This window comes from Gasterosteus aculeatus, chromosome 2 (genome assembly GCF_964276395.1).
Source record: "Gasterosteus aculeatus chromosome 2, fGasAcu3.hap1.1, whole genome shotgun sequence".
NCBI classification, from domain to species: domain Eukaryota; kingdom Metazoa; phylum Chordata; class Actinopteri; order Perciformes; family Gasterosteidae; genus Gasterosteus; species Gasterosteus aculeatus.
In genome coordinates this window covers 4,324,102-4,348,935 of record NC_135689.1, presented here as the reverse complement: position 1 = coordinate 4,348,935, position 24,834 = coordinate 4,324,102, and the positions used below count along the sequence as shown (strand labels likewise).

The 24,834-nt window shown below is 42.4% G+C and overlaps 4 protein-coding genes across 6 annotated transcripts in view; 3 read left to right on the top strand and 1 right to left on the bottom strand.

Annotated features, from left to right (window-relative positions):
- Window positions 1-3,603, top strand: part of LOC120829556 (acid-sensing ion channel 1) — a 31,351-nt gene extending 27,748 nt beyond the window's left edge. Inside the window, exons 6-10 of the mRNA XM_040193766.2 lie at window positions 39-95; window positions 238-391; window positions 497-588; window positions 665-744; window positions 1,145-3,603. Coding sequence (XP_040049700.1) covers window positions 39-95; window positions 238-391; window positions 497-588; window positions 665-744; window positions 1,145-1,273 — 512 coding nt within the window. The 3' untranslated portion in view covers window positions 1,274-3,603. The remainder of the gene's footprint in view (window positions 1-38; window positions 96-237; window positions 392-496; window positions 589-664; window positions 745-1,144) is intronic.
- A 945-nt stretch (window positions 3,604-4,548) lies between these two features.
- Window positions 4,549-10,020, top strand: LOC120829557 (glycerol-3-phosphate dehydrogenase [NAD(+)], cytoplasmic). The gene is made up of 8 exons (XM_040193767.2): window positions 4,549-4,713; window positions 6,036-6,213; window positions 6,350-6,490; window positions 6,652-6,790; window positions 7,859-7,971; window positions 8,091-8,327; window positions 8,848-8,954; window positions 9,045-10,020. The coding sequence occupies exons 1-8, from the start codon at window positions 4,670-4,672 to the stop codon at window positions 9,139-9,141; spliced, it is 1,056 nt and encodes a 351-aa protein (XP_040049701.2). The 5' UTR covers window positions 4,549-4,669; the 3' UTR covers window positions 9,142-10,020.
- Window positions 10,021-10,678: 658 nt separating this feature from the next.
- On the bottom strand, window positions 10,679-21,837 carry LOC120829555 (glucose-6-phosphate 1-dehydrogenase). 3 transcript variants are annotated; one of them, XM_078086886.1, is made up of 18 exons: window positions 20,929-21,837; window positions 20,317-20,490; window positions 20,082-20,218; window positions 19,675-19,776; window positions 19,231-19,381; window positions 18,047-19,071; window positions 16,894-17,012; window positions 14,724-14,761; window positions 14,484-14,592; window positions 13,860-14,077; window positions 13,367-13,525; window positions 13,136-13,261; window positions 12,695-12,788; window positions 12,398-12,584; window positions 12,071-12,306; window positions 11,899-11,975; window positions 11,623-11,715; window positions 10,679-11,546 (listed from the first exon to the last, which is right to left on the bottom strand). In XM_078086886.1, the coding sequence occupies exons 6-18, from the start codon at window positions 18,315-18,317 to the stop codon at window positions 11,456-11,458; spliced, it is 1,818 nt and encodes a 605-aa protein (XP_077943012.1). In that variant the 5' UTR covers window positions 18,318-19,071; window positions 19,231-19,381; window positions 19,675-19,776; window positions 20,082-20,218; window positions 20,317-20,490; window positions 20,929-21,837; the 3' UTR covers window positions 10,679-11,455. The 3 variants fall into 3 exon arrangements, with proteins under 3 accessions (XP_077943012.1, XP_040049697.2, XP_040049696.2); XM_040193763.2 differs by lacking the exons at window positions 19,231-19,381; window positions 19,675-19,776; window positions 20,082-20,218; window positions 20,317-20,490; window positions 20,929-21,837 and having other exon boundaries at window positions 17,838-18,245; XM_040193762.2 differs by lacking the exons at window positions 19,231-19,381; window positions 19,675-19,776; window positions 20,082-20,218; window positions 20,317-20,490; window positions 20,929-21,837 and having other exon boundaries at window positions 18,047-18,146.
- Window positions 21,838-23,093: 1,256 nt separating this feature from the next.
- spmip11 (sperm microtubule inner protein 11) lies at window positions 23,094-24,054 on the top strand. The gene is made up of 4 exons (XM_040193758.2): window positions 23,094-23,316; window positions 23,439-23,621; window positions 23,728-23,851; window positions 23,933-24,054. Exons 1-4 carry the CDS (start codon window positions 23,226-23,228, stop codon window positions 23,979-23,981), a joined length of 447 nt encoding a protein of 148 aa, XP_040049692.1. The 5' UTR covers window positions 23,094-23,225; the 3' UTR covers window positions 23,982-24,054.
- The last annotated feature ends 780 nt before the right edge of the window (window positions 24,055-24,834 follow it).

Genomic DNA, 24,834 nt, shown 5'->3' with positions numbered 1-24,834 from the left:
AATTGTTATGCTGCGAATGTGTGTCGCTGTGACTGCAGGCGACGCTCCCTACTGCACGCCGGAGCTGTACAAAGAATGTGCCGACCCGGCTCTCGGTAAGAAAAAAGCTTCGTCCACGTCGGGTGCGAATCATTACGCAACAGATGCAAAACACACACACACACACATCTCTATATCTCAAAGTCCCAGCAGAAGTGATCTCAAGGTCAAACTGAGCTCTGGGTTTGTTCTGTGCAGACTTCCTGGTGGAGAGAGACAACGATTTCTGTGTGTGCGAGACGCCGTGCAACATGACCAGATACAGCAAAGAGCTGAGCTTTGTCAAGATCCCCAGCAAGGCCTCCGCTAAATACCTGGCAAAGAAATACAACAAGTCTGAGCAGTATATTAAGTACGTCGATCTGCATTTTTATACTGCGGTACAACTACAGCATAGTGTGTTATGAACAATAGCGTAACTTAAATAAAGTGTTGACTTGCTTTCTTGTCTCCACAGAGAGAACATTCTGGTTTTAGACATCTTTTTTGAGGCTCTGAACTACGAAACTATTGAACAGAAGAAAGCGTATGAAGTGGCCGGACTTTTAGGTACATTTCGATTTATTATTATTCTCTGTCTGTATGGTCGATTACGTTTTTATCAGCTTGAATCGTATTATTGCAGGTGACATCGGTGGCCAGATGGGACTTTTTATCGGAGCGAGCATACTCACCATTCTGGAGCTCTTTGACTACCTTTATGAGGTGAGACGTCCTCGGCAAAGTGATTAGATAGAAGAATAAAGCTGCTGCTTGTAAATAATTACCTGATATAAAGTTACCGGACCATTGAGGACACTGAACTCATGTAGTTTGTAGTTTTGGTTCTGGGCATGTGGGTGTTTTAGCAACCTTAGGAGAACCAGAATGTACCCAATTATATTTTACGAGTAGATTCCCATACTTATAATACAAACAAAAGTTTTAGTCTTTCATATTGGCAAATACAGCTTACAGAACATATAATTAAACGTATGATTGGATAAAATATGAAATTGCACGGTGGATACTTTACCATGCATGCTGAATCTCTCCCCTACAATCCTCGTTGAGCCAAGAAACCGCGGGTTGTCATGGTAACCCGCTCCGTTCCCGCCCCTCCCAGGTGATAAAGTACAAGTTGTGTCGCTGCTCCGACAAGAAGCACAAACACAAGAACAACAACAACAACAACGACCAGGGGACGGTCTTGAGCCTGGACGACGTCAAGTGTCACGTCAGTAACTTCCATTAAGGCCGCTCTGCAGCCTGCAGGAGCAACCGGATGAAAGCCTCTTTACTGCGGCTGCTGAGGCTCGTGAGCGGACGGACAGCAGGACAGCGGAGATCCAACTTGTTGTGATGAATTAAAGAAAAGCGGGACTAACTGCAAGGTCGTCTGTGAACAGCTTCCCGAGCCGATGGGAGCGAGAACTGAGCTGAGGGGCGCGTGTGTGCTGTTTGTCATCTGTCAACCTGGACGAGCTCTTTGTAAAATAATTAATGTGAAAGATTCTTCTTTTTACTTTTTTTTTTTCAGTATTTGCATGTGAGTGCATTTTCTTCTTCTTCTTTTGCTTTCATCACTCTTGTTCCAGACTCGTTCCTCTTTCTTTCCACCAACTTTGCATTGTTATATTCATGTTACCCAACCTCATTTCATGACCGACGTCTTTCCTTGTTAAAACCGGAGGATTTTGCCAAGGAACTGTACTACCTCATCTTGCAGGGCGACAGCGCCCTTAAGAATTTACAAGCCAAGCAAACTAATAACAAAAAGGTGATTTCTATGTAAAGAAATAAGCAGAAGAAAGTCTGTCATTTAGGGAACAGTGTAACATTGTCTTTTTAACAGAAGACATTTTGACGTGACGCAGTAGGAAAATCACAGTTGTACATACAAGTTCTCAGCTAATGCTCATATCACGCCAAGTAATCCCAGAAAACACATAAATCCTTCACTACAAAACAGTGTTGAAAGTAGTTAAGCGTTTGTAAAATAAGCTTTTTTGCAGAGCGTTACATGGGGAGAGTGAAACCATTCACTTCCTGTAAAAATATAAAACGACAGCTAGAAGCCGGTTAGCTTAGCTTAGCACAGCGAGTGGAACCAGGTGGAAAGAAATCAGCCAGTTAGCAACACGTTCCAACAAAATCCACCCCTAATCAGTACACCAAAGGTGTAGTTTTTGCCGTTTATAGAACTGTATTACTTTTATACAGAACCAGGCGAGCTTTTCCTCTTTGTTTCCAGTCACTATGCTAAGCTAAGCTATCTGACGGCTGGCTGTAAACATTCTCCACTAGAATGAATCTTACTTTTCCCACGACACAGAAATTCGAAATTCAACGACCTGAAACAAGTATTTTAACATGAAAAAGAAATGGCTGGATACACAGCAACAAAAGGTAAACACACAGGTTTACAACCAAGTGCTAAATAATGAAGGATTTTCCTTCAAATTCCCTCTCAACGACAATCACTGTTGGGAAATTCAAAATGTGTATTTCCTGACATTAATCTGAGGCAGTGTCTTACATTCTTACATGTAGAGACTGTTCATTACCTTGGAGGGAAGATCCCTTCGGTGTTTGTTATCATGGCAAGAAATAACTCATGTGTATAAATATGTTGAATGTGTTTTGCCTTCATCTTCTGGGGCTCTGAGTTGCATGTTGCTGTGCAGTGGTGGTCTTAAACGTGGTCCATCGATGAACAAGTTCATCCGCAGTTTACGTCTTCTTCCATCGCCGTGTTTGGTTGGATGTGAATCTGTTTTTATTTATTTATTTGCGCGCGTGTTTTTGACCACGCTGCCAGCCGCCTGCCGGGGATTCAGCAGGACGAAAAGGGAAACATTTGAACGCTGAGTCGGAAAACACGTCGGCTCCGCCGGTACTTGTTCGGTACCGTGTCTATTCTAAATATGTTTACAAAAATCTAACAGTATTCCTCTGGCGTTGATCCACTTGCTCTCATTCCCATTGAGCTCAGTGTTTTCTTAAAGGGAAATGTAGCCGTGTGGTGTTATTATCAAGCGAAATCATGCCATCAGCTGCAGTGTCATGGAAATATCAATCTCATTGTAATTGCGATAATCTGATCTGTGTAATGTTGTACTTGTGGTATTTATTTAATTCAGACTGTTCCTGTATATATGAATGTAGGTTTGTTTATTTGAGTTTATGTATCAAATATTAAAGTAGGAGGCTATTTCTATTCCTTCTAAGTTTGTATTGCTACGTTCACAGCTGCTTCAAATGTATCGTCAGTAAATAAAAATGAACAGCTGGATTGTTGCATCCACTGCATGAGGTCATGTATCTCAATAAAACTCCTCGTTAGACAAACTAAAGGATGATTATTTTAGTCTGGTGATGTATGAAATACAGTAGCCATTGTTATATTGTTAAAGCAATTGTTATATTAAAGATGAAATGTTAAATTGATGTTTTGGTTCAGTGGATGGAATTTTCTGTACAGATTTTCTGAACATTTCTATTCATTTTCATGAGATTTCTTTACTTTTTATTAATCATTAGATAAATTTGGGCAATATAAATGACTAAATCTATTGACACTCCCATCGTCCTCAGTTGTACTTTGTGTTGAGTAGCAGTAGTAAACATAGTAAATGTTATCATGTTAACACACCAACTACTAAATGTGAAACCTGGTAAATTATTATACCTGCCGAACGTAAACAGCTTGGTTAGCATGTTGGCTTTACAATACTGCAGCCAGATACAGTACAGTGTGGTACAGTGACTGAGGCCTTTTTTGAGCATTATTAATGGATAACATCTTTAATAAGGAAAGTGGAAGTGGGTACGGTCAGTACGTTTTTGACTCTAGATATTCCAATGTAAACATATGAGGAAACAGAATTGCAACATTTAACTTCATGATATTAATATTATTGTGGTGGAGAAAATATAATCGTGAAATCTGAATAAAGCAAGTTGAATAATGTTCGTAACTTGTTGAAACCAGACTAATGAGTCAGGAGTTTGTAGCTTCCTGTTCTGCATTTACTTCCAACTCTATACAACAAATTCCCCTTTTGTGTGAGTCCTGCAGACCAAAAAGTAACCCACAGTGATCCTTCTTTTCTCCTTAATGTGCCAGCTGTATCCGGCGCAGTGACAACTTCATTCCTGTGAGTGTTGGGAAAGTCAGTGAGAAGACATGGAGTATAACGGTCTATTACACAAATCCACAGGGCTTTACTTAAAGTAGCATTACCAATAAAACCTCTCAATTACATGCAAAAGTCCTGCAGAGTGATGCTAAACTCAACGGAGGAAAGGGGGACTGGGTGTGGGAGAGTTGGAGACCTCAACAACTTTACGTGACACGAGGCACTTTCATGTAACCATATGTGCCATAGTTCATGCACTCAGTCGCCAGTGTGCACAGGGGGACTTTAGTCCGCATTACTTTAAGCCTACTGACCTCTAATCAGCTGGATGAATGAGTGACCAGACTTCTAAAAGGCGGGCTATTGTCCCCCCCTCCTCCTCCTCCTCCTCGTATTGGCCAATGAAACGGGCGCCTTGCAGCTCGTGCGTTGCGTAACTCCACTGCGGGTTCAGTCAGCGAGGCTCATTCCGTGTCGCCGTTAGACCCGGTTCAAGGCACCTCTGCGCGATGGCGCCGCTGAACAAAGTCTGCATCATTGGCTCCGGAAACTGGCAAGTTGTTCACGCGTCCGGGTGTCGAACTGTCACCTCGGACCGATGAGCGCGGCGGGCGCGCGGGGAGAGCCCGTTGCCCGGCGAACCGTCGCTAGCCAATTTAGCATCCCATGGCAAGCAGGCGGCGGGCTAACGTTAACTAACTAGCGATTACCGTTGGCCCGATAGCGCGAGCGTATCGTTAACTGTCGTGTAACATCTCGTAACGTTAGCCGGAACGCGAGCCGGTTCGGTCGTTGTTGGGAATCCGGCTGACTACACGTAAAACCGGCCACATGTCACGACCGAACACGTCATGTTACCGGGGGGGCTGTCACCGGTCTGCGGTGGACGTGGGTTCGCGTCCCGCCCGGCAGGAGCTGCGCATCGGTTGTTTTCCCCTTTGAACGCCAGGCCTCGTGACGCAGGGTCCTGATTATACGTTCACAGCTCGTTAACTTCCAAATACAACCGGATTAAAACACAGTGAAAAGCAACGAATGAATACTTTAGTCATCTGGCGCATTCGGCGTGTGCGTTTTGTTTATCAACCGAGCACATTTATTGTATGTATGATTTTATGATTAAAATGATTGTATCAAAACTCACTGATGTTTTTATATATTGTTTTAATGCCAAATAATGAGTTGACCCCAAATGATTAAAATAACGCCTAAAACTCTCGTTAAACACCACAGTAACCGTACTTTGTACTTCTGTGTAAACCTAAAACATCAGCAGACCTCTGAATGGAGTTTACACAGCGTCAGCAGCAGAAATACAGCAGGTCAGCTTTTTGTCCCTAGAAGCTCTACAGTATAAATAAGAAATAACTTTATTGTTGGCTCGGCCTAATCCCTTCCAACGAGTTTCTAATGAATTATTAGTGTGAAACATAAAATCAAGCAATAAAATGATCAAGGTTAAATTTGGCATATCGCTTTAGTGTTCAGGATCATTGAAAAAAAGAAAATACACTGCAGTTTAATAAGCTTATGTGTATGTGTTGGCCCGAATTATTAGACGAACTCCCCAAAACTATGAGTAAGAAACAACACATGAATAGTTCTCGCGGCGGGGGGCACCAGAACCGCGCGCAGACGGACCCATGTTCATCTCCACTGCTGCCTGCAAAGTCGACCTCTGGTGGTCAAAGAGCAGTGATCTCAAACGGAACGAGTAGAAACAACAAGAGGGGCCACGATCAACTGAGATACCGTTATCTCTGAGAAAGGTTTACCATACAGACCTAAAAAGGGCTTTCTGGACCCCCCCCGCTGTTTGTTTTTATCATTTGTTATTGTAAATGAATTACTAAACTGTAACTGTTAACAATACAGGGGTTCTGCCATTGCCAAGATCGTGGGAGCCAACGCCGCCTGCAATGCCAATTTTGACACCACCGTGAAAATGTGGGTGTTTGAGGAGATGGTGAACGGGCGCAAACTCACGGAAATAATCAACAAGGACCACGAGAATGTGAAGTACCTTCCTGGGCAGAGGCTGCCAGAAAACGTGGTAAGAAAATGTTGGTCTGTACCCATTAAATAACATGTTTATTATTTAGGGCTGTTCTGTTCTGCCCAGATTTTAATGTTGGTTGTTTTGTGTCCGACCTCTTCTCTAATCACCCCCTCTCCCGATGTTTCCTCAGCTGGCCGTCCCAGACCTGGTGGAGGCGTCCAGGGATGCAGACATTCTGGTATTTGTGATCCCCCATCAGTTTGTTGGGAAGGTGTGTGACACCATAAAAGGCAAGATAAAGCCCGACGCACTGGGGATATCACTCATCAAGGTTGGATGTCACCTTTTTTTTGTCCCCAAATAGTGGTCCAGCGCTACTCCACGTTGTGTGCGTGATGTGTTTTCAGGTCAAAGCAGCTGTAAGCCAGTTGTGCAGCCTCTCCAAACGGCTTCATGCATAAACAGTGCTCGGGTGTGTTTTTGTGCCTCCAGGGCGTAGATGAGGGGCCCGATGGACTGAAACTCATCTCCGATGTGATCCAGGAGAAGCTCGGGATCACCATGAGTGTGCTAATGGGGGCCAACATTGCCAATGAGGTTGCCGATGAGAAGTTCTGTGAGACCACCATAGGTTTGTGTGATGTACCATTTGTAATATTGTGTTGCATTGTGATGTTTTAAGAGGCTGATGTATTACGACAAATGTGTGCTTTTTTGATCGGGATGTTTTAGTCATGAAGGTGCGTTTATTGGTCTTCGCTGTCTTCTCTGCACATCCGGCTGTCAGTTTATTCTCCTTGTGTCAAGGCAGAGTGGAATTATTCTGTTTGACATTTGCTTTCTACACATCTTTGTGGGCACCACAACCGCAGGCTGTGAGATCTACTATTAGTGTGTGAAAGGATTAATATTTGTTTGATCACTGCTGTGAAATGTAACTTTTTCGAGGCTTCAGAGCATCACAGCTGCACTCTAAAAGATGCAAACGTTCTTAAAAGGAGCTCTAATCAACCCAGGACAAAGTGAATGCTTATTTGCAGAAAATACTTTTTGAATGAAGTAGAAATTGATTAACTGGATCAAAAGCTCTGCCAGTCCTCACTGGACAATTTATAAGAATACGCATTAACCCACTGATCCAAACCTGCAAACCCCAAACTCTCTGAGGTCTGAGAGACAAGCACAGACTCCCCTTGGAGCTCCTCCTTCAGGGAGCAGCTAGACTTTCTCCGCTGCCACATCTAGGCTAAGTAATTACATCTTTCCTCCTCGTTAAATACAGTAGGAGCCACTTGTGATGACGTCGGTTAATGTAATCAAACACTTAAAGGGATCAAGAAGCTTATGACCGAATCCTACCAATGCAGAAGCTGCATGTTTAAGTCACTTGTAGAATAAAGTTGGCCGCTTATTCTCTTCATTGCAGGTCTTTCCGTACTTGATCCATCGAGTTGATGTTAATTCAATTTTATTTGACTTTTTTCCCCGCCTCGATTTGCTTCACAGTAACCCGTCTGCTTCCAGCTGCGCCCACTGAAGCTTCTAGTTGATGGCGCTCTGTAGGAGTGGATTGATAGTCTCTGGTTACGTAAAGCACCAGAAATGAAACCTCTGCCACGGCAGCGTGGGCCGCACTCACTGACAGGATTCACGTCATAGACTCACTGAAAGATCATCGGGTTCTTTATTCTGCTTGCAGGCTGTAAGAATAAAAACCACGGGGCCCTCCTGAAGGAACTCATGCAGACCACTAACTTCCGAGTCACAGTGGTGGAGGAGTCTGATGTGGTGGAAATCTGCGGGGCCCTGAAGGTGAGCTTTGTGTTTAACTGTATATGTTTTAATAGAAGGGATCTTCCCGTCGGACATGTAATTGGATTGATGGACGGTGTTCGAGCGCTGTTACATGTCCCTCCTCCTCCCCTCTTCAGAACATCGTCGCGGTCGGAGCGGGTTTCTGCGACGGTCTGGGCTTCGGGGACAACACCAAGGCCGCGGTCATCCGGTTAGGCCTCATGGAGATGATCGCGTTCGCCCGCATCTTCTGCACCGCCGGCCCAGTGTCCTCCGCGACCTTCCTGGAGAGCTGCGGCGTGGCCGACCTCATCACCACCTGCTACGGCGGCCGCAACCGCAGAGTAGCGGAAGCTTTTGTGAAGACGGGGAAGGTGAGAGCTCAGATGAAATACATCTGCCTCCTCGTGCAACATGAAATGTCTTTGTCTTTGTCGAGACAATATTAAAATAAAAATCAGACTACAAAAACAAAAGGATTCAAAAATACTTATTACCAAACATTAAAGCTGAAGAATCAGGACATTTTCTAAATATTAATACGGCTTGTAGTAAAAGAGCACAGAAAGAACTTCTGAGGGTGCACGACTGTGGCGGAGATGAGCTAAGAAAGAAAAAAAATGTCAACGCTGCGGCCTTTAAAGGTCCTTAATAAGATGTTTGATATACAAGAACTGCTTGAATGTAAAAACAAAGGAAATTATTTAATCCAGTTCATTAAGGATTCAGGATTATATCAGTTATCTGTATATTATCAATAATGTGGTATTAATAGCTTAATACTGATAAAAACAAGAATAATGGCACAAGTGTTGTGTTTTGTAGAAACACTTTTACTGTGACGATGCTTTTTTTCCCCACTTCCTGTCAACGTAAAACTCTGTTTGTCGTCAGTCCATCGAGGAGCTGGAGAAGGAGATGCTGAACGGGCAGAAGCTGCAGGGACCAGCGACAGCAGCAGAGGTCAATCACATCCTCAAGCACAAAAACCTGATCGACAAGTAAGTCGAGCAGCAACGCGCCACACGGAGCTTCAGGACGCGATTCCGGCTTTGCTTGTGCCCTCATCAATGTCTCCTCCATCCTGCCAGGTTCCCACTGTTCAACGCCGTGTACCAGATCTGCTTCCAGGCCCATCCGGTCACAGAGTTCATAAGCTGCCTGCAGAACCACCCGGAGCACATGTAGAAGAACCACCATGACGACAAACTGACCAAGTGCCTTTTTCATTGAAGAACATTCCCTTTTCTCAGCTGTTACCCGGCAAGAATAGATGGAGGACGGGCTGCTCCACATCTGTCCCACAGCTGACCGGCTCCAGCCAGTGAGTGCAATGTTCACTTTGTTCATGTTAAACTCTAGTTTTACCATTTTGTCCTTAACACTCAGTTTCTTTTAAGTGCTTTGGTTCCTTTCCTGACATAAACATGACTTGAAGGGAATTGAATGAAGTGGGTTTCCTTTCCCATGCAATTGTCAGACAGCTATTTTTACCCCATTTCTTTTATGTAGGGAAATTTAAATCTGAAGAAATGGCGTCGCTTTGCTAGAAAGCAATCAAATGAAATCCTATATATATATATATATATATATATAAAATCAAATATTGATTAGAATACAATTCTATTTTTCTAAAAATGTTTATTGACTCCTGTTTTGGTCGACCCTCTACAGCCATTCATTTAGTAACATCTTTGATGTTCGTATGGCTCCACATCATGCATTCAGATTTTGGCAGAGCCACCAGGCGGGCCAGAGGCCCGTCGACGACGCTTATGTCATCGTTCATTTCAAGTTATTCCGTCATGTAATACCTCAGTTAACTGTTTGCTCTATAAGTGTCTTATGTAATTCACTGTTTCCTGTCTTGTACATTAACACTGTCAACCGCACAGCGACTGTTTTTAACATAAAAACTGGAAGTGCCTTCGAGCGCACCGTATCAAGAGCTTTTGACTGAAAAACGTAAACATCCGTCCGTTAATGTGACCCTGCCTGACTTTCACTAATTTACGGCTCATTGTGTTGATAATTATACCATTTGTCTGAATAAACCAATTCTAATTATTGCTTGAATGCTTTCTTCACTCACATCATAAAGGTCATTATATGATCTTTAAATACACATCACCGCTGCAAGAATATTCCGAATTAAACTTTGCATTGTGGTAACAGAATGAAGGTTGAAGTCATTAGACCGCAGTAACTCAGCATATCAAATGGTTCACTTCGTACTTAACATTTATTCTAAGGTTTCATCCCTTGTTGTGGCCATTACGATGTAACAGATTCCTATATTTAATGATGTTTATGACATGCTTTAGTGTTTAAATTAATAGAGCATTTTGAAAACTCATGAAGTCATGTACATGTGGAAAGTCCTAAAAATGAAAACCCTTTGATCTGAAGGACTCAATGAAGGCTTTCATTTGGACATCATGTCTTTGTGTGGTGTGAGGGACTGAGAGCTATTGAACCGAGCCAATAAGTGATGATGAATCTGGAGATTTAATTTATATTTTGCACGTGAAGGATAAAAACGCACTTTGAAGAAGAAATGTTCATTGACTGCAATAACTAAATAAGAATTTGAGAGTCACAAGTTAAGGTCATGAAACTTTTTTGGCTTCAAGAATTCATATGCAAATTTTGACTTCACACAAATGCATTACAGCATAAAATGAATGGATGACACTTATATTGTAAAATGAAAACCAGGTTAATATAGAAGCAAAGTTCGTTTATTACAAGTAGTGGTGGTGTAGTTAGCTTTACATTCACTGGTGACCTTCGCTACACACCTGCCTGACTATTTTGAAATGCGGATTGAATCAGCAGCTTTAATAAACCTAAAAAAACATGTAAACCTAAAAGGAAGCTTAGAAGAAGGCTACTAAACAAGACCGCGCTTGTCCACAAAGAATCTTAAGACTATTCCAGTATGAATGCTTTGCCCTTTAGAAACCATATAAAGCTTAAAGAGGAGGCAGACACAGAGCGCAATGTGTACAAAGAGATTTCACTAAGTGTGATTAATAAGTGCAGTCGAAGCATAATGGTATCACAATCACGCTGGTGAACAATCATTCCTGTTCCTCGTCTCTGCCGTGATCCGGTACCATCTTTGGTGCGCTGCTTACAATGAGGAGTTTGTTGTTGCTCTGCTTTTGTTATTCAGTCATTCCATTTACCACCCAGACGCCAGTTTATCAGACGTGGTACTTTGTTCTCAACGTTTGTTTGTTCATTGATTGTTTTGTTCCCTCTACAACTCAAAAATTAAGAATTAAATTCAAGAACTCTAAATAAAATGGATGTTTGTTTTTTGGGTTGAATGTCCAATAAACTCCTTCCAAGGATACCTGAGAAATACCAGCTTGTTTCAGCTACAGCAATAAATCGCCTCCGTCCTCAAAAGACACTCCACAAGTGAAACATGATGATACAGCGGACGTACCCCTCCAGCGGCCCTGCATCTACTCCTCCCTCATCTCATCACCATTCACAGTCTGTGAGGGTTGACCCATTTGTAAGTGCCTTCGTAGCGAAATCCGACTTTCTTTGCGAGCTCGTCTGCTTCAGCCGGGCCCCGACTGAGAAGAAAAGAGAAGCGATTAGAATCAGCATATTAAACACCCTTTAACATGCTGAGTGAACAACAATCGCTACCTTCCATATATGTAAGGAATGGGTTTGGGCTTCTCTTTGTCAATGTGGTGCAGAAGAGGTGTGAAGATCCTCCAGGCTTCCCTTAGTTCATCACTGCAGAGACAAACACTTCAGCATGCTTCACAGCTGTATGGAAGGTTCTTACATTATCATCTATAGGTTCAGTCATGCTGAGGCGGAAGAAAGATGCATTATGTCGCCATCTAGTGCAAAGAGCCGGTAGTTTAGATGGCGAGTAGTTATATGAGTAACACTGGTGAAAAACAAGAGACGGACCTGCGTACAAAGTGCATCTGACTCCCACAGAAGACGTCCAGGATGAGACGTTCGTAAGCGTCTGGAAGCTTCACATCCTGGAAACAAGTAAAGTTTTAGTTAATTACTTTGTTAATAAATTAAATTAGTGGAATCACTTGCTCTGTGCATAAAGAAATCAACTAGAACATGCCTTGTATCTACTCTTGTAGGTGAGGTCCAGCTCGGTCTCCTCAGGGCTGAAGTAGACGCCCGGCTTCTTGCTCATCATCTTGGCGTAGACGGCCTCGTTGGGCTGCACGCGCACCACAAGCTCGTTCCTGCGACACTGATTTCCAAAAATGTCCCCCGGGACGTCTGTGAACTGCAGCCTCACCTCGGCTTTCCTCTCATTCAGAGCTTTTCCACAGCGGAGGATGAAAGGAACACCTGAGGAGCGAAACATTTTAATGCCAATGCGTTACGAAAGAGCTCGGAAGGTGATATTGCTGGGATCCGTCTTAGGCCATGGATTGTTTACCGTCCCAGCGTTCGTTGTGCACATACAGCACAGCAGTGGTGAAGGTGGCCTGAGTGGATCCTTTAGGAACTGTGGGATCATCAAGATAACCCAGTTTGGCCTCTCCCTCCCCCTCTGGATCTCCCACATACTGACCCAGTACTACATCCGATATGGACACTGGAGTAATGCACTTCAGCACCTTCACCTACAAGAGGGAACGAAGGCCCTCCGTTAGTAACATGAACCATGACAGTTGTGTCCTCGTTCGTAGTCGGGTTTGAGGGAGTCACAGTTCTCTGGGGGACGACTTTCTACCTTTTCGTCCCTGACATCATCAGAGCTGGTGGAAGCCGGTTTCTCCATGGCAACCAGGCAGAGCATCTGGAGCAAGTGGTTCTGCATGACATCACTGATTGGGGGAAAGCAAACAGGTGGTCACACAAACGATGGCGCGCGGGATGAGACGGCTTCGCCCATCTTCTTCACAGAATTAGAACACTGATAACACACTATGACACCCATGTCTTTAATGCATAGTAAAACATACTTAATATGCATTATAATCTGCTTAAAGCTGTGACTTTATCAAAACAAGGACATAGCGGAGGTCTTTGGAATGGAAGTGATGGTCCCTGGGAGATATGGTGGTGTTGATAACAGTTGGGGGGGGGGGGTATAATACTGTCTACAATACACAGTAACCAGCTTTAACGATGAAGTTCAAGACCAACTTCACGGATCTTTTTCTCAACTCACCGAATGATGCCGAAGTCATCAAAGTAGCCTCCTCGTCCCTGAGTCCCAAACGGTTCTTTGAAGGTGAGAACAACGCAGGCCAGACTGTCCCTGTTCCAGATCGGCCCGAAGATTCGATTCCCAAACCTGCGATGAGGAACACGTGTTGTTCTCTGCTCAGCGGGGCACCCGAGTCCTCTGCACACGTTCGCCGGCGATCAATAAGTGAATGGACACGATGAAGCTCCTCACCTGAGCACCATGAGGTTCTGCACCATCTCCTTGCCCAGATAGTGATCAATACGGTAGATTTGGTCCTCGGTGAAGAGCGAGGAGAGGTGAGTGGAAAGCTCTTCAGAGCTCTTAAGGTCGTGTCCAAACGGCTTCTCTACAATCACTCTGGTCCAGCCTCTATATACACACACACACACACACACACGCGGAAATAACAAAAAACATTTTTTTTAAACACATCGGATCTACTTGATCAATCTTCAAGGACACATCAGTGGGACGCAAATGGCTTTTCTGATTTAATCTAAATTCAAAGAAATCAAACATAGTGACAGAAGTTGTTGAACATAAGTAGGTTTGATGGAGGAAACAAGTTAAGAAATAGATTAAACAAACAAAAGGAAAACATTTTTACTCAGCGTCACATTTAACAAGTTGCCGTGTTATTAAGCAACAAAAATAATTGATCTTTTGTATCTTTTTTCTCCGTTTGTGCAGGGAGGTGACTGACTTGGCGCTCATGCAGCAGTCCTTGATGTTCTTGGTGACGTCGTGGTAAACAGTGGGTGGCAGCGCCAAGTAGAAGAGCCGGTTTGCAGCGGGTCCTCCGGGGAGAGACGTCATGTGCGTGTTGAGTTTGGAGAAGGAACTCTCGTCAGTGTATTTCCCACTGATGTACGTGTTCCTCTTGAAGAAGGCCGATAGCCGCTCCGTATCTTTGTCCGTCACCTGGGTCAGAGGTCAGAGGGTGCGAGCGATTACACACAGATTCAGTAAGGAGGTTTATAACAAAATGTCATGTCATGAGGGTGAAGAGAATGTACGTTTATTTTTGCGAAGTCCAAAATGACAATGTTGGCTTTACAATGTTTACACATCTTAATGGATGCACAAAGAAAGGAGGAACAAACAATGAAATAGCAAATTAAATAATTGCAATTCAATGAATTTCTAAAAATAAATATTAAAACTGTTTTAGTTTGGCCACTTGGGGCAGCAAAAACAAGCTGTTAATAAGACTGACATATTGTTTCTGGACCTTTTCAATGAAAACCCGCCTGCTCAATCTCCCCTTGAAAAAATTAGATACAAATTTAAAAAATGGTTAGTTGCATCTCAAAAGGTCCCGTTTTACCTTCAGGTATGGTGTGCAAGCAGTCCGAATGGCATCAACGGTCAGGTCAGAGCGAGCAAAGCCAACGAAATAAGTCTGCTCAGGAAGGAGCCCGTCTCTGAACAACCACCTGGGGGAAGGACAGACACACACGTGGATCAAACTTCAGAAGCTCAAGTCCAGATTAGCGTAGAATCCTTCAGCAGACTCGGCTTTGCAATCGATGCTTCATCCTCTCACTGGGGTCAGAGGTTCACTCACCATAGAGTTGGGTAGATTTTCTTCTTAGCCAGATCCCCCTACAGGTGGAAATCAACAATGAGAAAGGTGATTTCACCAAAGAACTGCAGGTCAAACACAATCACCAGGTGTGGATGCTGAGCTTGGTTTAACTGTGCACTTATTGTCAATGCACGTTCTCATTGTGGTTACGGCTCGGCAGCAGGTAAGTAGGCTGCTTTAGCTTATTCAAGGTTTGCGCCATCGTGGTAATCCTACAGAGTAAATGCCAACCACCCGTGGAGACAAACGACGGCCTCTAGTGCCAACTGGAATCATGCTGAAGAACCTGCTGCTCAGTGGTTTCACTGTACGTATGTAAGACAGGAGGAAATCAGATATGACACAAGGCATACGTCACTACAGGGACAAGGAGGACCGGCTGTTAGGAGCCATTTTGAACTCTTTAAATTTCACAAGTAGGTTAAGAAGTCAGTCTGGTAAATGCAATGTCATACACAAGCTGAGGGTTGAACAAACAGCTCATGTCATTATGAAGTTAAAGGGCAACAACTATCAAATTACTATCTGTAAGTAAATGTTTGAAAGTGTGGCGTGACTGTAAGTAAACACCTGATGATGAACATGAAAAAAGTCTCGCAGTGCAGCATTTAACCATTTAAAAATCATCTGCAGAAACAAACACACAACTCAATAGATCAAGTGCGACTGCAGTGAGATTACTCACCGCCCAGCCCTTTCTGTTGGGCCTGAGCCGGTGAAAGAAAACAGCTGACTGTCAGTGACACTGCAAAAAAAAAAACTCATTCCCCAACTGAGAAAACTGCACAAGAGGAACAAGGACACAGCAAATGCAATGTGGAGGCTGACTAAATGTCCAAAGAAAGAGTGGAGCCATAGAAAAAAAAAACAAGAAAAAAAAAAACTTTTGAAGCAGAGCAGCAAACAACTATTTGCAGTCACACTCGCTCTGAACTTCACAGAATAGAGGACCTTCAAAACCACCAGTCGACAATTCCGTCTTTGTGAGAATAATCGCTCATCTGTGGTTTTAGAACAATGCCGTATTATGTGTCCGGATGACCAACGATGTGGGGTGTAAAGCAGGTGACATGCATGTCAGATCATAATCTCAATATTAATGAAGGCACGCTGACCATTCACAACTGTAGAAGTGTTTTTTGCCTGCCTCTAAATAGAAAAACTATTCACAATATCATAGGATGAAAATTGGATGGATACGGCGCTTTGAAGCTGCGTCAGAACACCCCGAGTCAATGGAGCTTTTTTCTTAAATGTTAAAATAAATGGTAGATAAATAAACTAGATGTTAAACATATCCTATGCTTGAATTATTGTGGTCTCATGTGTGTTTATGTACCATATTAAATCCCTAATGCTGAATGTTTCTGTCTAAATTACTTTTATTTTAAAGTTTGCATTACAGGGCTAAAATATTTGACTATGGGGGGAAAAAACTAAATCCTCACGGATTTTCCAGGACACGTCTCATAGACACCCAGTAAGAACCTTTCAAATGATGGAATCAGATAAATGTGTCAGAGACACCTTTGGTTAGTCTTTGGAGAGAAACAGAACATTTTACAAAGAAAACAAGGAAACAGTTCTCAAAATGCCTGGAATGATTTTAGTTCCTGGACTTGAAACCTGACCGAGGAAACGGTAAACAAGCAAAAAGAGGACATTACTCAACAGATTATTGGTATGGGTCAACTTACATCTTTTTGTTTTGCAGTAAAAGAAAAAAGTGACATTGAAAGTCACATACTCGGTTGACCTATTCTTTGCAAAATAACAAAGTAAATACGATAAACAGATGCACAAGAGGATCTGTTTTTGCAGTAAATATGTTTCAGATGTTGACGACACACCATTGAAATGACAAGCAAAGAAATATTTGCTGTGCCCATTTTGAGGCATTTTAAAGCGCGGACGACTTTGTGTTGCTGGTTTCAATGAGCTTGGTGAAAACCAGTTTCAACACTTCCTTAGTGACACACATACACATTTTGTGCAATTATTGCAGGACACTCATTTGTTGCAATTATGGCCAACGAGTCTTACCCAAGACGCGGTAAATGTACCAACAATAATGAAGTAAAAGAGTTACATTCTTATTTACATAATTCACAGACTACTTTTTGACTCCCCTCCCCTGCTGTGCTCTCACCGATGCTCCCATGATGATGAAGACGTGAGCGGACTGATGGAACTCTTCAACTTCATGCAGTTCCTTCCTCAGCTCCCCGAAAACCTCCGACCGAGAGAGAGGGAGTTTGTTCATTTTCTCTTTAAAAAAAGCACACAAAAAGAAACATGAGCATGAGTGTTTGGAACTGGTCGGCTGTGACTTTGACTGCAAGGGATTTTATACTAACAGCCAAGAAGGAAAAAAACAGTCATTGCTCCATTACTTCCTCCATTATCCAAGATTCAAAAGATAAGGAGAAACATTTGAGAGATGATTATAGATACTTTGAAAGATAATACACTTGGATTTCCTTGTGACTCATAATAAGGAAGTACTTTTCACTGATTTTCCCAGACTTCAACGCAAATGGTCATTTAAATCCTCTAAACAAGGCAACGTAAATAATGACACAGCTGCAACGCATTCATGAACAGCTCAATTAACGCTAATACACGAGCGTCATCCCTCTTTACAACAACAAACTAAGGACAACACGTGTTTCCCCTCGCATACTTATCCTGACACTCCACGAACTATAATGATATTAGTCAAATCCTCCACCAAAGCCCGTATTTAGAGGGATAAACGTTTCGTTGGATGCGTTCGGCGAACACATCAGGGTAACAAGGGCTGACATGTCGCTGCTGGTGGGACGGTTAGCTACCGAAAACCAGGCTCCTGCAATTTCCCCACATTACGTTAGTTTTATTTAACGTTATCGCTGCGTGGCGTGCGGTCCTCACACGGCCCGTAGAGCCACATGCCGGGCTGTGACCGCGAACGACTTGACAAGCGGCACAATTCAAAACTTGCGCTCCGCAGCTAACTTAGTTAGCTAGCAGCGGCTAGCTTAAAAACAGACGTTAGCTCACACACGGGCGGCGGTTGAGGCGGCTCGCGCGCGCCGTGAATGTGCTGCTTACCCACGGGTCCGTTAACGAGATGATAACCGGGCGGTTGGAGTCAAAACCCTCGACTGACGGCAGCGGACCACGGGCTTCGCGGTAGTCACACACGGACGGACACACACACACTCACTCACTCACGCCGGGCCCTGCCCACTTCCCCTCGTTCGACTGACTAAAGAGGAAACGGAGAGCTCTTTTTTTTCATTGGTTTGCGAGAAACTCACCAGCGCTCGCTCGAGATCCCATCGCCGTCCGATCGAGTGACGTCATCCACTGGGCAAATGGGCGGGGTTTGAGGCGACGACCACGCGCACAATATACGCGTCTGCACCACACGGCCGATAACAGACAAAGTGGACAGGTGAGGACGCGGTTCGTTGTTCTCAACAATGATGAGGAAACAAAAGCCCGAAGAAAAATGTAGCAACAGTAGAAAAGGAGCCATTCTTTACACTTTTTTTTATCTTTAAACCTAATCAATACAATTACTGACATTTCTTCCCTTTTTCCGTTTTATTTTTTTTTTCAAAATTAGTAAAACAAATAACATTTATTCGGTGATCGTTTATATCCAGTGGTGGTAGAAGTATTCCGAACAAGTACTAAAGAAGTGTAAAAGTCATGAATTCACAAGTATCAGACGTAAAAGCAGGCCACTCGTTGTGTATCGTCATAGTCCCTGTCAGTGTTTTACTGTATTACTGTGTTGGTGGTGTCAGTCCTGGTTGATTCAGAATTTGAACACAATTGAATAGTTTAAGCGTAAGGATTAACACATTCACAGTCTGAGTCGACCAGTGTGTGCGTGTGTTTTCCAAAAAGTCACATAAATCCCAGTTTTCCTTTTGAGTAGTAGCAGAATGATATTACAAGATACCACTTGATTTGGTCATTTTATTGTCGTGAGCTATCAGCTTTGGTTTTAGGCATTTATTATACGGACCAAAGACTGCAGATCTGTTGCCCATCTTTAACATTTCAGCTGCATTGTGAAGAATTACATCAGAGCCAGTCTGAATAAATAGTTTTAAATACGATATTATATAAATAAGAGAATTTAAGAAAAGAGATCTAAAAAGGAAAACAAAATTTAAGTTAAATGTCCACAAATAATGGATAAATTGAAATCCATGAGTCAGATGAAGACCCATCTTTGGTTGACTGAGCTGGATTTGCAGGCAGTCATAACCACGTTTCCTTCTGATACTGTCAAACACGTCCCAGAGGACAGGTTCTTCAGTCCGTTTGTCTGCAAGCAACAAAGACAACATAAACTCCCAAGTGGATTGCATTCAGATTAAGAAAAAACTGCTGAACAAACTTGACTAGAGAGACAGAATGAGGAACTGGGGAAGTGTTGTAACGTGAGTTGCAGCAGAGCTTGAGCTGATGTAGAAATACTTGTTACCTGCGTGTGGATCCACACTTCCTCCGGCGCTGCTGTGGTTTCTTTTCCCTTCAAGCGACAGAGACGCGGCAGCTCTCTCAGGGGCGGCATTTAAACACAGAGTGTTTCTGCTGCTGAGCCATACCTCTTTTTGAGACGTGTGCTCAAAATCCTACAAAGACACAGAAGGAAATGGTATTATCTGAAATGGGTTAAATAATCCCTAATCAAATTAGCGCCCATACATTTTAAACTATATGGTAATTTTCTATGTTTATCTGAAACGCCGATATGCAGTTTTAAATAATGTAAATTTGTACATTCTCTGTAAATTGTTTGGATTCAGCATGCTTGGATTTCGAAGGGCTGAAAGATTCACATATATGAAGAAGACAGGTGAACAAAACCTTTTGTCCCCCCCTACAACATTTTTTGGAGGGACTGATTGAACAAAAGTTCCTGTACCTGTGCTACACGCTTATCCCGACATTTGAACTCTTGACCAGGCCGCCATTTATCTTCAATCTTCTTTAAATCCAAGCAACACTTCCAACCAACGTTCTGCAACTGCACAACAAATAATAATACAGTAACTGCAGCTCGATGTCCGTCTTTTGTAACTTTTGGATCAAGGCTTGAAAAAAAGAGAAAATAGTTTCTGTGAAAAACAAGAAAAGCACACATTTGGTGTTGTGGGTTAGTAATACAACAATATATTATAATAGTGATCTTTTATGTCAACAAACTGTGAAAGCAAATATAATTTATATTTTCTGCGTAAATAAAACTCAAAAATTACTCAAAATTGCACATGTGTGTGTTTTGAAAGCTGTAAGAAAGATAATTCAAATGTTGATGAAATTATTAAGTACTTCAGCTTTCCGTATTTAACCAGCCTGATCTCAGGCACATACGCCTCGGGGTAAATGTTGCTCAGGTACCACGAGAAGTTCTGGCACTTTAATCTCTCCCTGAGTTCCCGACGTTCAGAGACGTCTCCGAACAAGTTCTGAGGAGAGAATTGACATCACAGATATAATGTAACTGACTTCCTTGTGTCTTAAATGTTCCGTGCCTTTGCACAATATGAACACGCCGTCCGCTCACCGTCCGTGCTGGCGTCGTCCACCGGCAGGATCTCCGTGAGCAGGGCCGCAGGAGCCGTGTGCAGCACACTGTAGACCGTCCTCAGCAGGGCGGACAGGGCCTCGCTGTGAAACACCACGATCACGCTGGTGGTCGGGAGGGCCGGGGCAGCGCGGGAACCTCTGCGCCAAGCAGCTGTCAAAGTCAAACTGGAAGTTCACTGAGGTTGTCACATTTGTAACTGGATGTACACTGAGGTTGGAAAGTTTGGGGTCACCGTGAGGTCAGATGGAGACATCAGAAAGTGCTCTTTCTGTATTTAAGAGGTGTGTTGCTTTAGCCCAGTGTTCTAGGGTTAGAACTAACTAACTGTATATAAGATGAATATAACAAACACATAGCTACTGAGTACTTCTTTTAGCCTTGTTATTCAATAATGAAAAAGACACAAAATGGTTCATGCAGCACTCTGGGGTTAATGACTAAATATTTTTAGTTATTCTTTGTTTGGGGGCAGAACTATTTCAAATGAAAATAATACATTAACAAATACAGAAAAGAAGAAAAAACATTAACACCTCAGGTGATCCAAAGCTTCTAAACGGCGTAATAACGAGCAATAAGTCCACTCACTCTGGATGCCGCGTGTCTTCACCCAGTTCACGGTGCAGGGAGATTCGGTTACTGGCAAACTGGTTGAACTGGTTCTTATGGAACCCAGCTAATTCCTCGCTGAGCTCCCCGGGAGTCAGCCGCTGCTGGGGAAACGGTTTGCCGCCTGCACCCGGCGCCCTGGGATCCTGGCGAGGCCTCCGAAGGTGAGGCCTCAGTTCCTCTTCGGTGTAAAAGCCAGATCGACAGGTGGAACCTGATAACGGGTCCACCGGTCTGAAGGTGGGTCCTCTGAGTCTAACAGCACCTGTCACAGGTGGGTGTGTTGGTTGTGGACGCGCCGTGTGTTTAACGTGGTATTCAATGAAAAGCAGGAGCAGCAAGCAGGCAATCGCAACCTTAAGTGAAAGGGCGCGTTGGCAGTAACAGAAGCGCATGCTGTGCAGAGAGAAGGACTGACCTAAAACAAAGCTGAGGAGAAACAATACAGAAAGCATGAAAAATATTTATAAAACCAATTCATTAAAATACTTCACCTGCACTTCACGTGTTATTTTGTTTAAATGTTTATTTGTTTTTTGTTTGGCCCTCAAGGGTGAGCACATTTATTTGTTGTGCCACCAAATAATCAGAGAATATTGATTAAAATCTTGCCAATCTCTTTATTTTTATATTAGAAAAGAATTACAGCCAAATTAACTGACAGAACTCAGCTTACATTCACTATATTTAAAAGAAGTATTCTGTTATTCCCACAGCTTGCAGAGTTTAAAAAAATAAGTCGAATAGCATGTTTAACCCGTTCCCGTGTTGATGGAATTAGACTGAAGACCATCACAACGTGTCTTTTAGCACAAACACACCCACGCTGGAAGATTAAGGAAACTATTTCTGACTAAACCAGAACTCGCCGATCACAAAGCGCTGACTGTGGTCAATGTGCTAACACGTTTAAATGACAAATAAACACACAGACATAACAGCAAACACAACCTGGTGGACTTAACCGAGTTTAGGAAAATCTAACGTTAGAAAATGTGTTTTCTAACTCGGGGTAAATGTTGTTGGAATGCGATCATAAAGGAGCTGCTGTGTTTGGCTTTTTGGGAAGACTTCCAAACTACTTTCACTCCTGCTCATGTCTACTAGCCGTGACAAACATGTATGACACACATTACCTTTGCGTTGTTTTACTATCAACACATTTCTCTCTTAATGATCACAAATGATTTCAGAATCAATACTTACTATAATTTAACAACAACTGATAAAAACCAGTTTGATTCTTGTCTCAACTAAATTCATGGAAGTAAGCAGTATTTGAAGGACACATCCTACTCGTCTTTCAAATTAAAAAAAAAAACATAAAAAATAATTTATAACAAAATAAGGGAAGGGAAAAACTTGCCACATATTTTGCACATATCTTATTTTTGGCAACAATCCCAGGAAAAATTAAAAAGAAAGATGTTTTAAGATAACCCACAGGATAATAGGCTGTCACTAAAAAGAACATATTAAAAGGTTATCCCAAAAATATTCAAAAGCAATAATCAAAAGTAAAATTCAAAAGAAATATTCGAAAGAAATACTATTCAAAGAACTATATAAAAAAGAAAACATTCAACAAATAGTAAAATATATTAAAATATATATATATATATAATAAAAAATAAAAGTAGTAAATAATAGTTGAAAGGCAGAATCTTGTGTTTGACACATATGTTAATTGCTGCAATAATCCAAGGTTAAAGAAAACTGTTTTGAGGGACCAGTGGGATAATAGGTTGTCAATCAAAAATGACAAAAAAGAATTCAAAATAAAAATATATAATCTAAAAAAATAATATGAAACAAATATTCAAAAAATTGAAATAGCAGAAGGCAGAAGGTTGTGTTTTCCACATATCTAAATTATTGTGTTTGGAGGGAACTGGTGTTAGGATGTGTTGCATTCAGGAGTGCAAAAAAATAAGAATAATGGAAAAAAGGATGATAATAATAAAATACAAAATGAAAGAAGGGTAGAAATAAATTTTTGTTTGCCGCATATTGCAACAAAAATATTATTAAAAAGTTCTTCTGGCCCAAAAATGCTTGTACACTTTGTCAACTATAAATTGTTTGTATTTATTTCTATTTTAGTTAGAGTTTGAATAATCCCCTCAAAATACACTGCATGTAGGTGGGGCTTGTTGCCACGGCGACACTTAAACACAAACGGGTTGTGATTTGTTTCAGATCTCTCTCTCTCTCCCTTTCCGTGACTCTGCTAGAAGCTGGCTTTTGTGGATTCACAGGACTTACGTCGCCGCATCATGGCCTTCTTTGGTGTCACACTCCTGGGTTACCAAAACCCAATAGGCGATAAATTGATCGTGAATCTTACAGAGGCGTCTCATCTTCGGGGTAAGAGGAAGTGCAGCGAGCTGCAATGGGTTCATCCCCTTTAACAGAAAACGTCAGTTAACATGAACTACATTCATTTCTACAACCTTTAAGTTGAGTTAAATGACCAGTCTGTACTATAGTAACAACTCTCAGCACAGATGGCGGGGACCTGAGATCAGGACGGCCTCCATGTCTTCAAGAACGTCAGGGACCCCTCAGAGGTGAAGACACGTGCAACCAGCCTCTTCTCTACAGCGCTGACATACACCACGGGAGCCAGAGGCGGTACAAAGAGATGCTTAAACTGGGGCAAATACCCAGATGTGGGTAAACATAGAAAAAAGAGACATTAAGGGAGGGATGTACCACGCGGGATCCAGACCCCGGCTGATGTCCAGGTGACAGGCGTGTGTCTCCTCTCTCGCCCAGCCCCCGACCAGCTGTACACCATGCCTCTAACGGACAGCCAGCAGTATGGATGGATGATGTCCAGGAGTCCCGAACCTTGGACCCAAGTCAAACGGTTTCCCCGGAAGTACTGTGAGATGACAAAGTAGGTAACATTTTACAAATCTCACATTCTTCTTTTTTTTAGTTCTTCATTTTGAGTTGAATCCACCTGTTGCATTCACAGGTATGTTAAAGAAATGTTGGCAGCAGACCGGGAGAGGAGCCTATTCTGACAGCTTTTCGTCTTTACACACACCAGAAGCCGTGTTGATGTGAAGTTCTCAGATTAAACTGGTTAGACATTCACTTTAGATCTTTTTCTCTTATTTTTTTTGTATTTATTCACACAAACTACTAGTGATTGCCCCTCAATAACATGTTGAAACCTTTTTAGCTCACAACTTTTATCGTGAAGTGTGGATGTGAGAACACAAATAATTACCCAGCTAATTGCCACTTTTATATTAAGTTAATGTAACATAAATTATTCTCAAGGGTTTCATAGCTGCAGGCCGCCCCCCTGCCGTGCTCTATACGGAGAGTGTAATTGCAATGCCCTCTAGAGGACGTTCAAATAATTACTGCTGAAATTTGGGAGATCCTGAGAAACCGGACAGGCCTTAATGAACAGTCGCTTCAATCCATCAAACTGCCACAAATATCCCTAAAAACGAATATATGGGCTTTATTTGGTGCCACAAAAGAGACAGATTAGTGTGTAAAATGGGAAATTTACTTACCATAACTTGGCTGTAGGTGGTGCAAAGTGTAACGCAGCAATTCTGCAACCAGATAATAATGGTTTGGTATTGGACCCTCCCAGAATGAATCTTAACCTAAATTAATAATCTGTCTGGCTTATTCCAGTAAAAAATGGCAACTTTTTTTTTTGTTTCTCACAATTACTATCAACCAATTTTGAGAATATTTTTGTTTGAAGGCGTAAGTCTGAATTATGAACAATCTTATCTAAAGAAAAGATGTTGCCATCAGTATTAGTTTAGAATATCAAAGCCAGCACACAGAATCATAATGGTTTCAATGCATAGGAATCTATACTAAGTTATTGTGTGACAGGTGTGTACA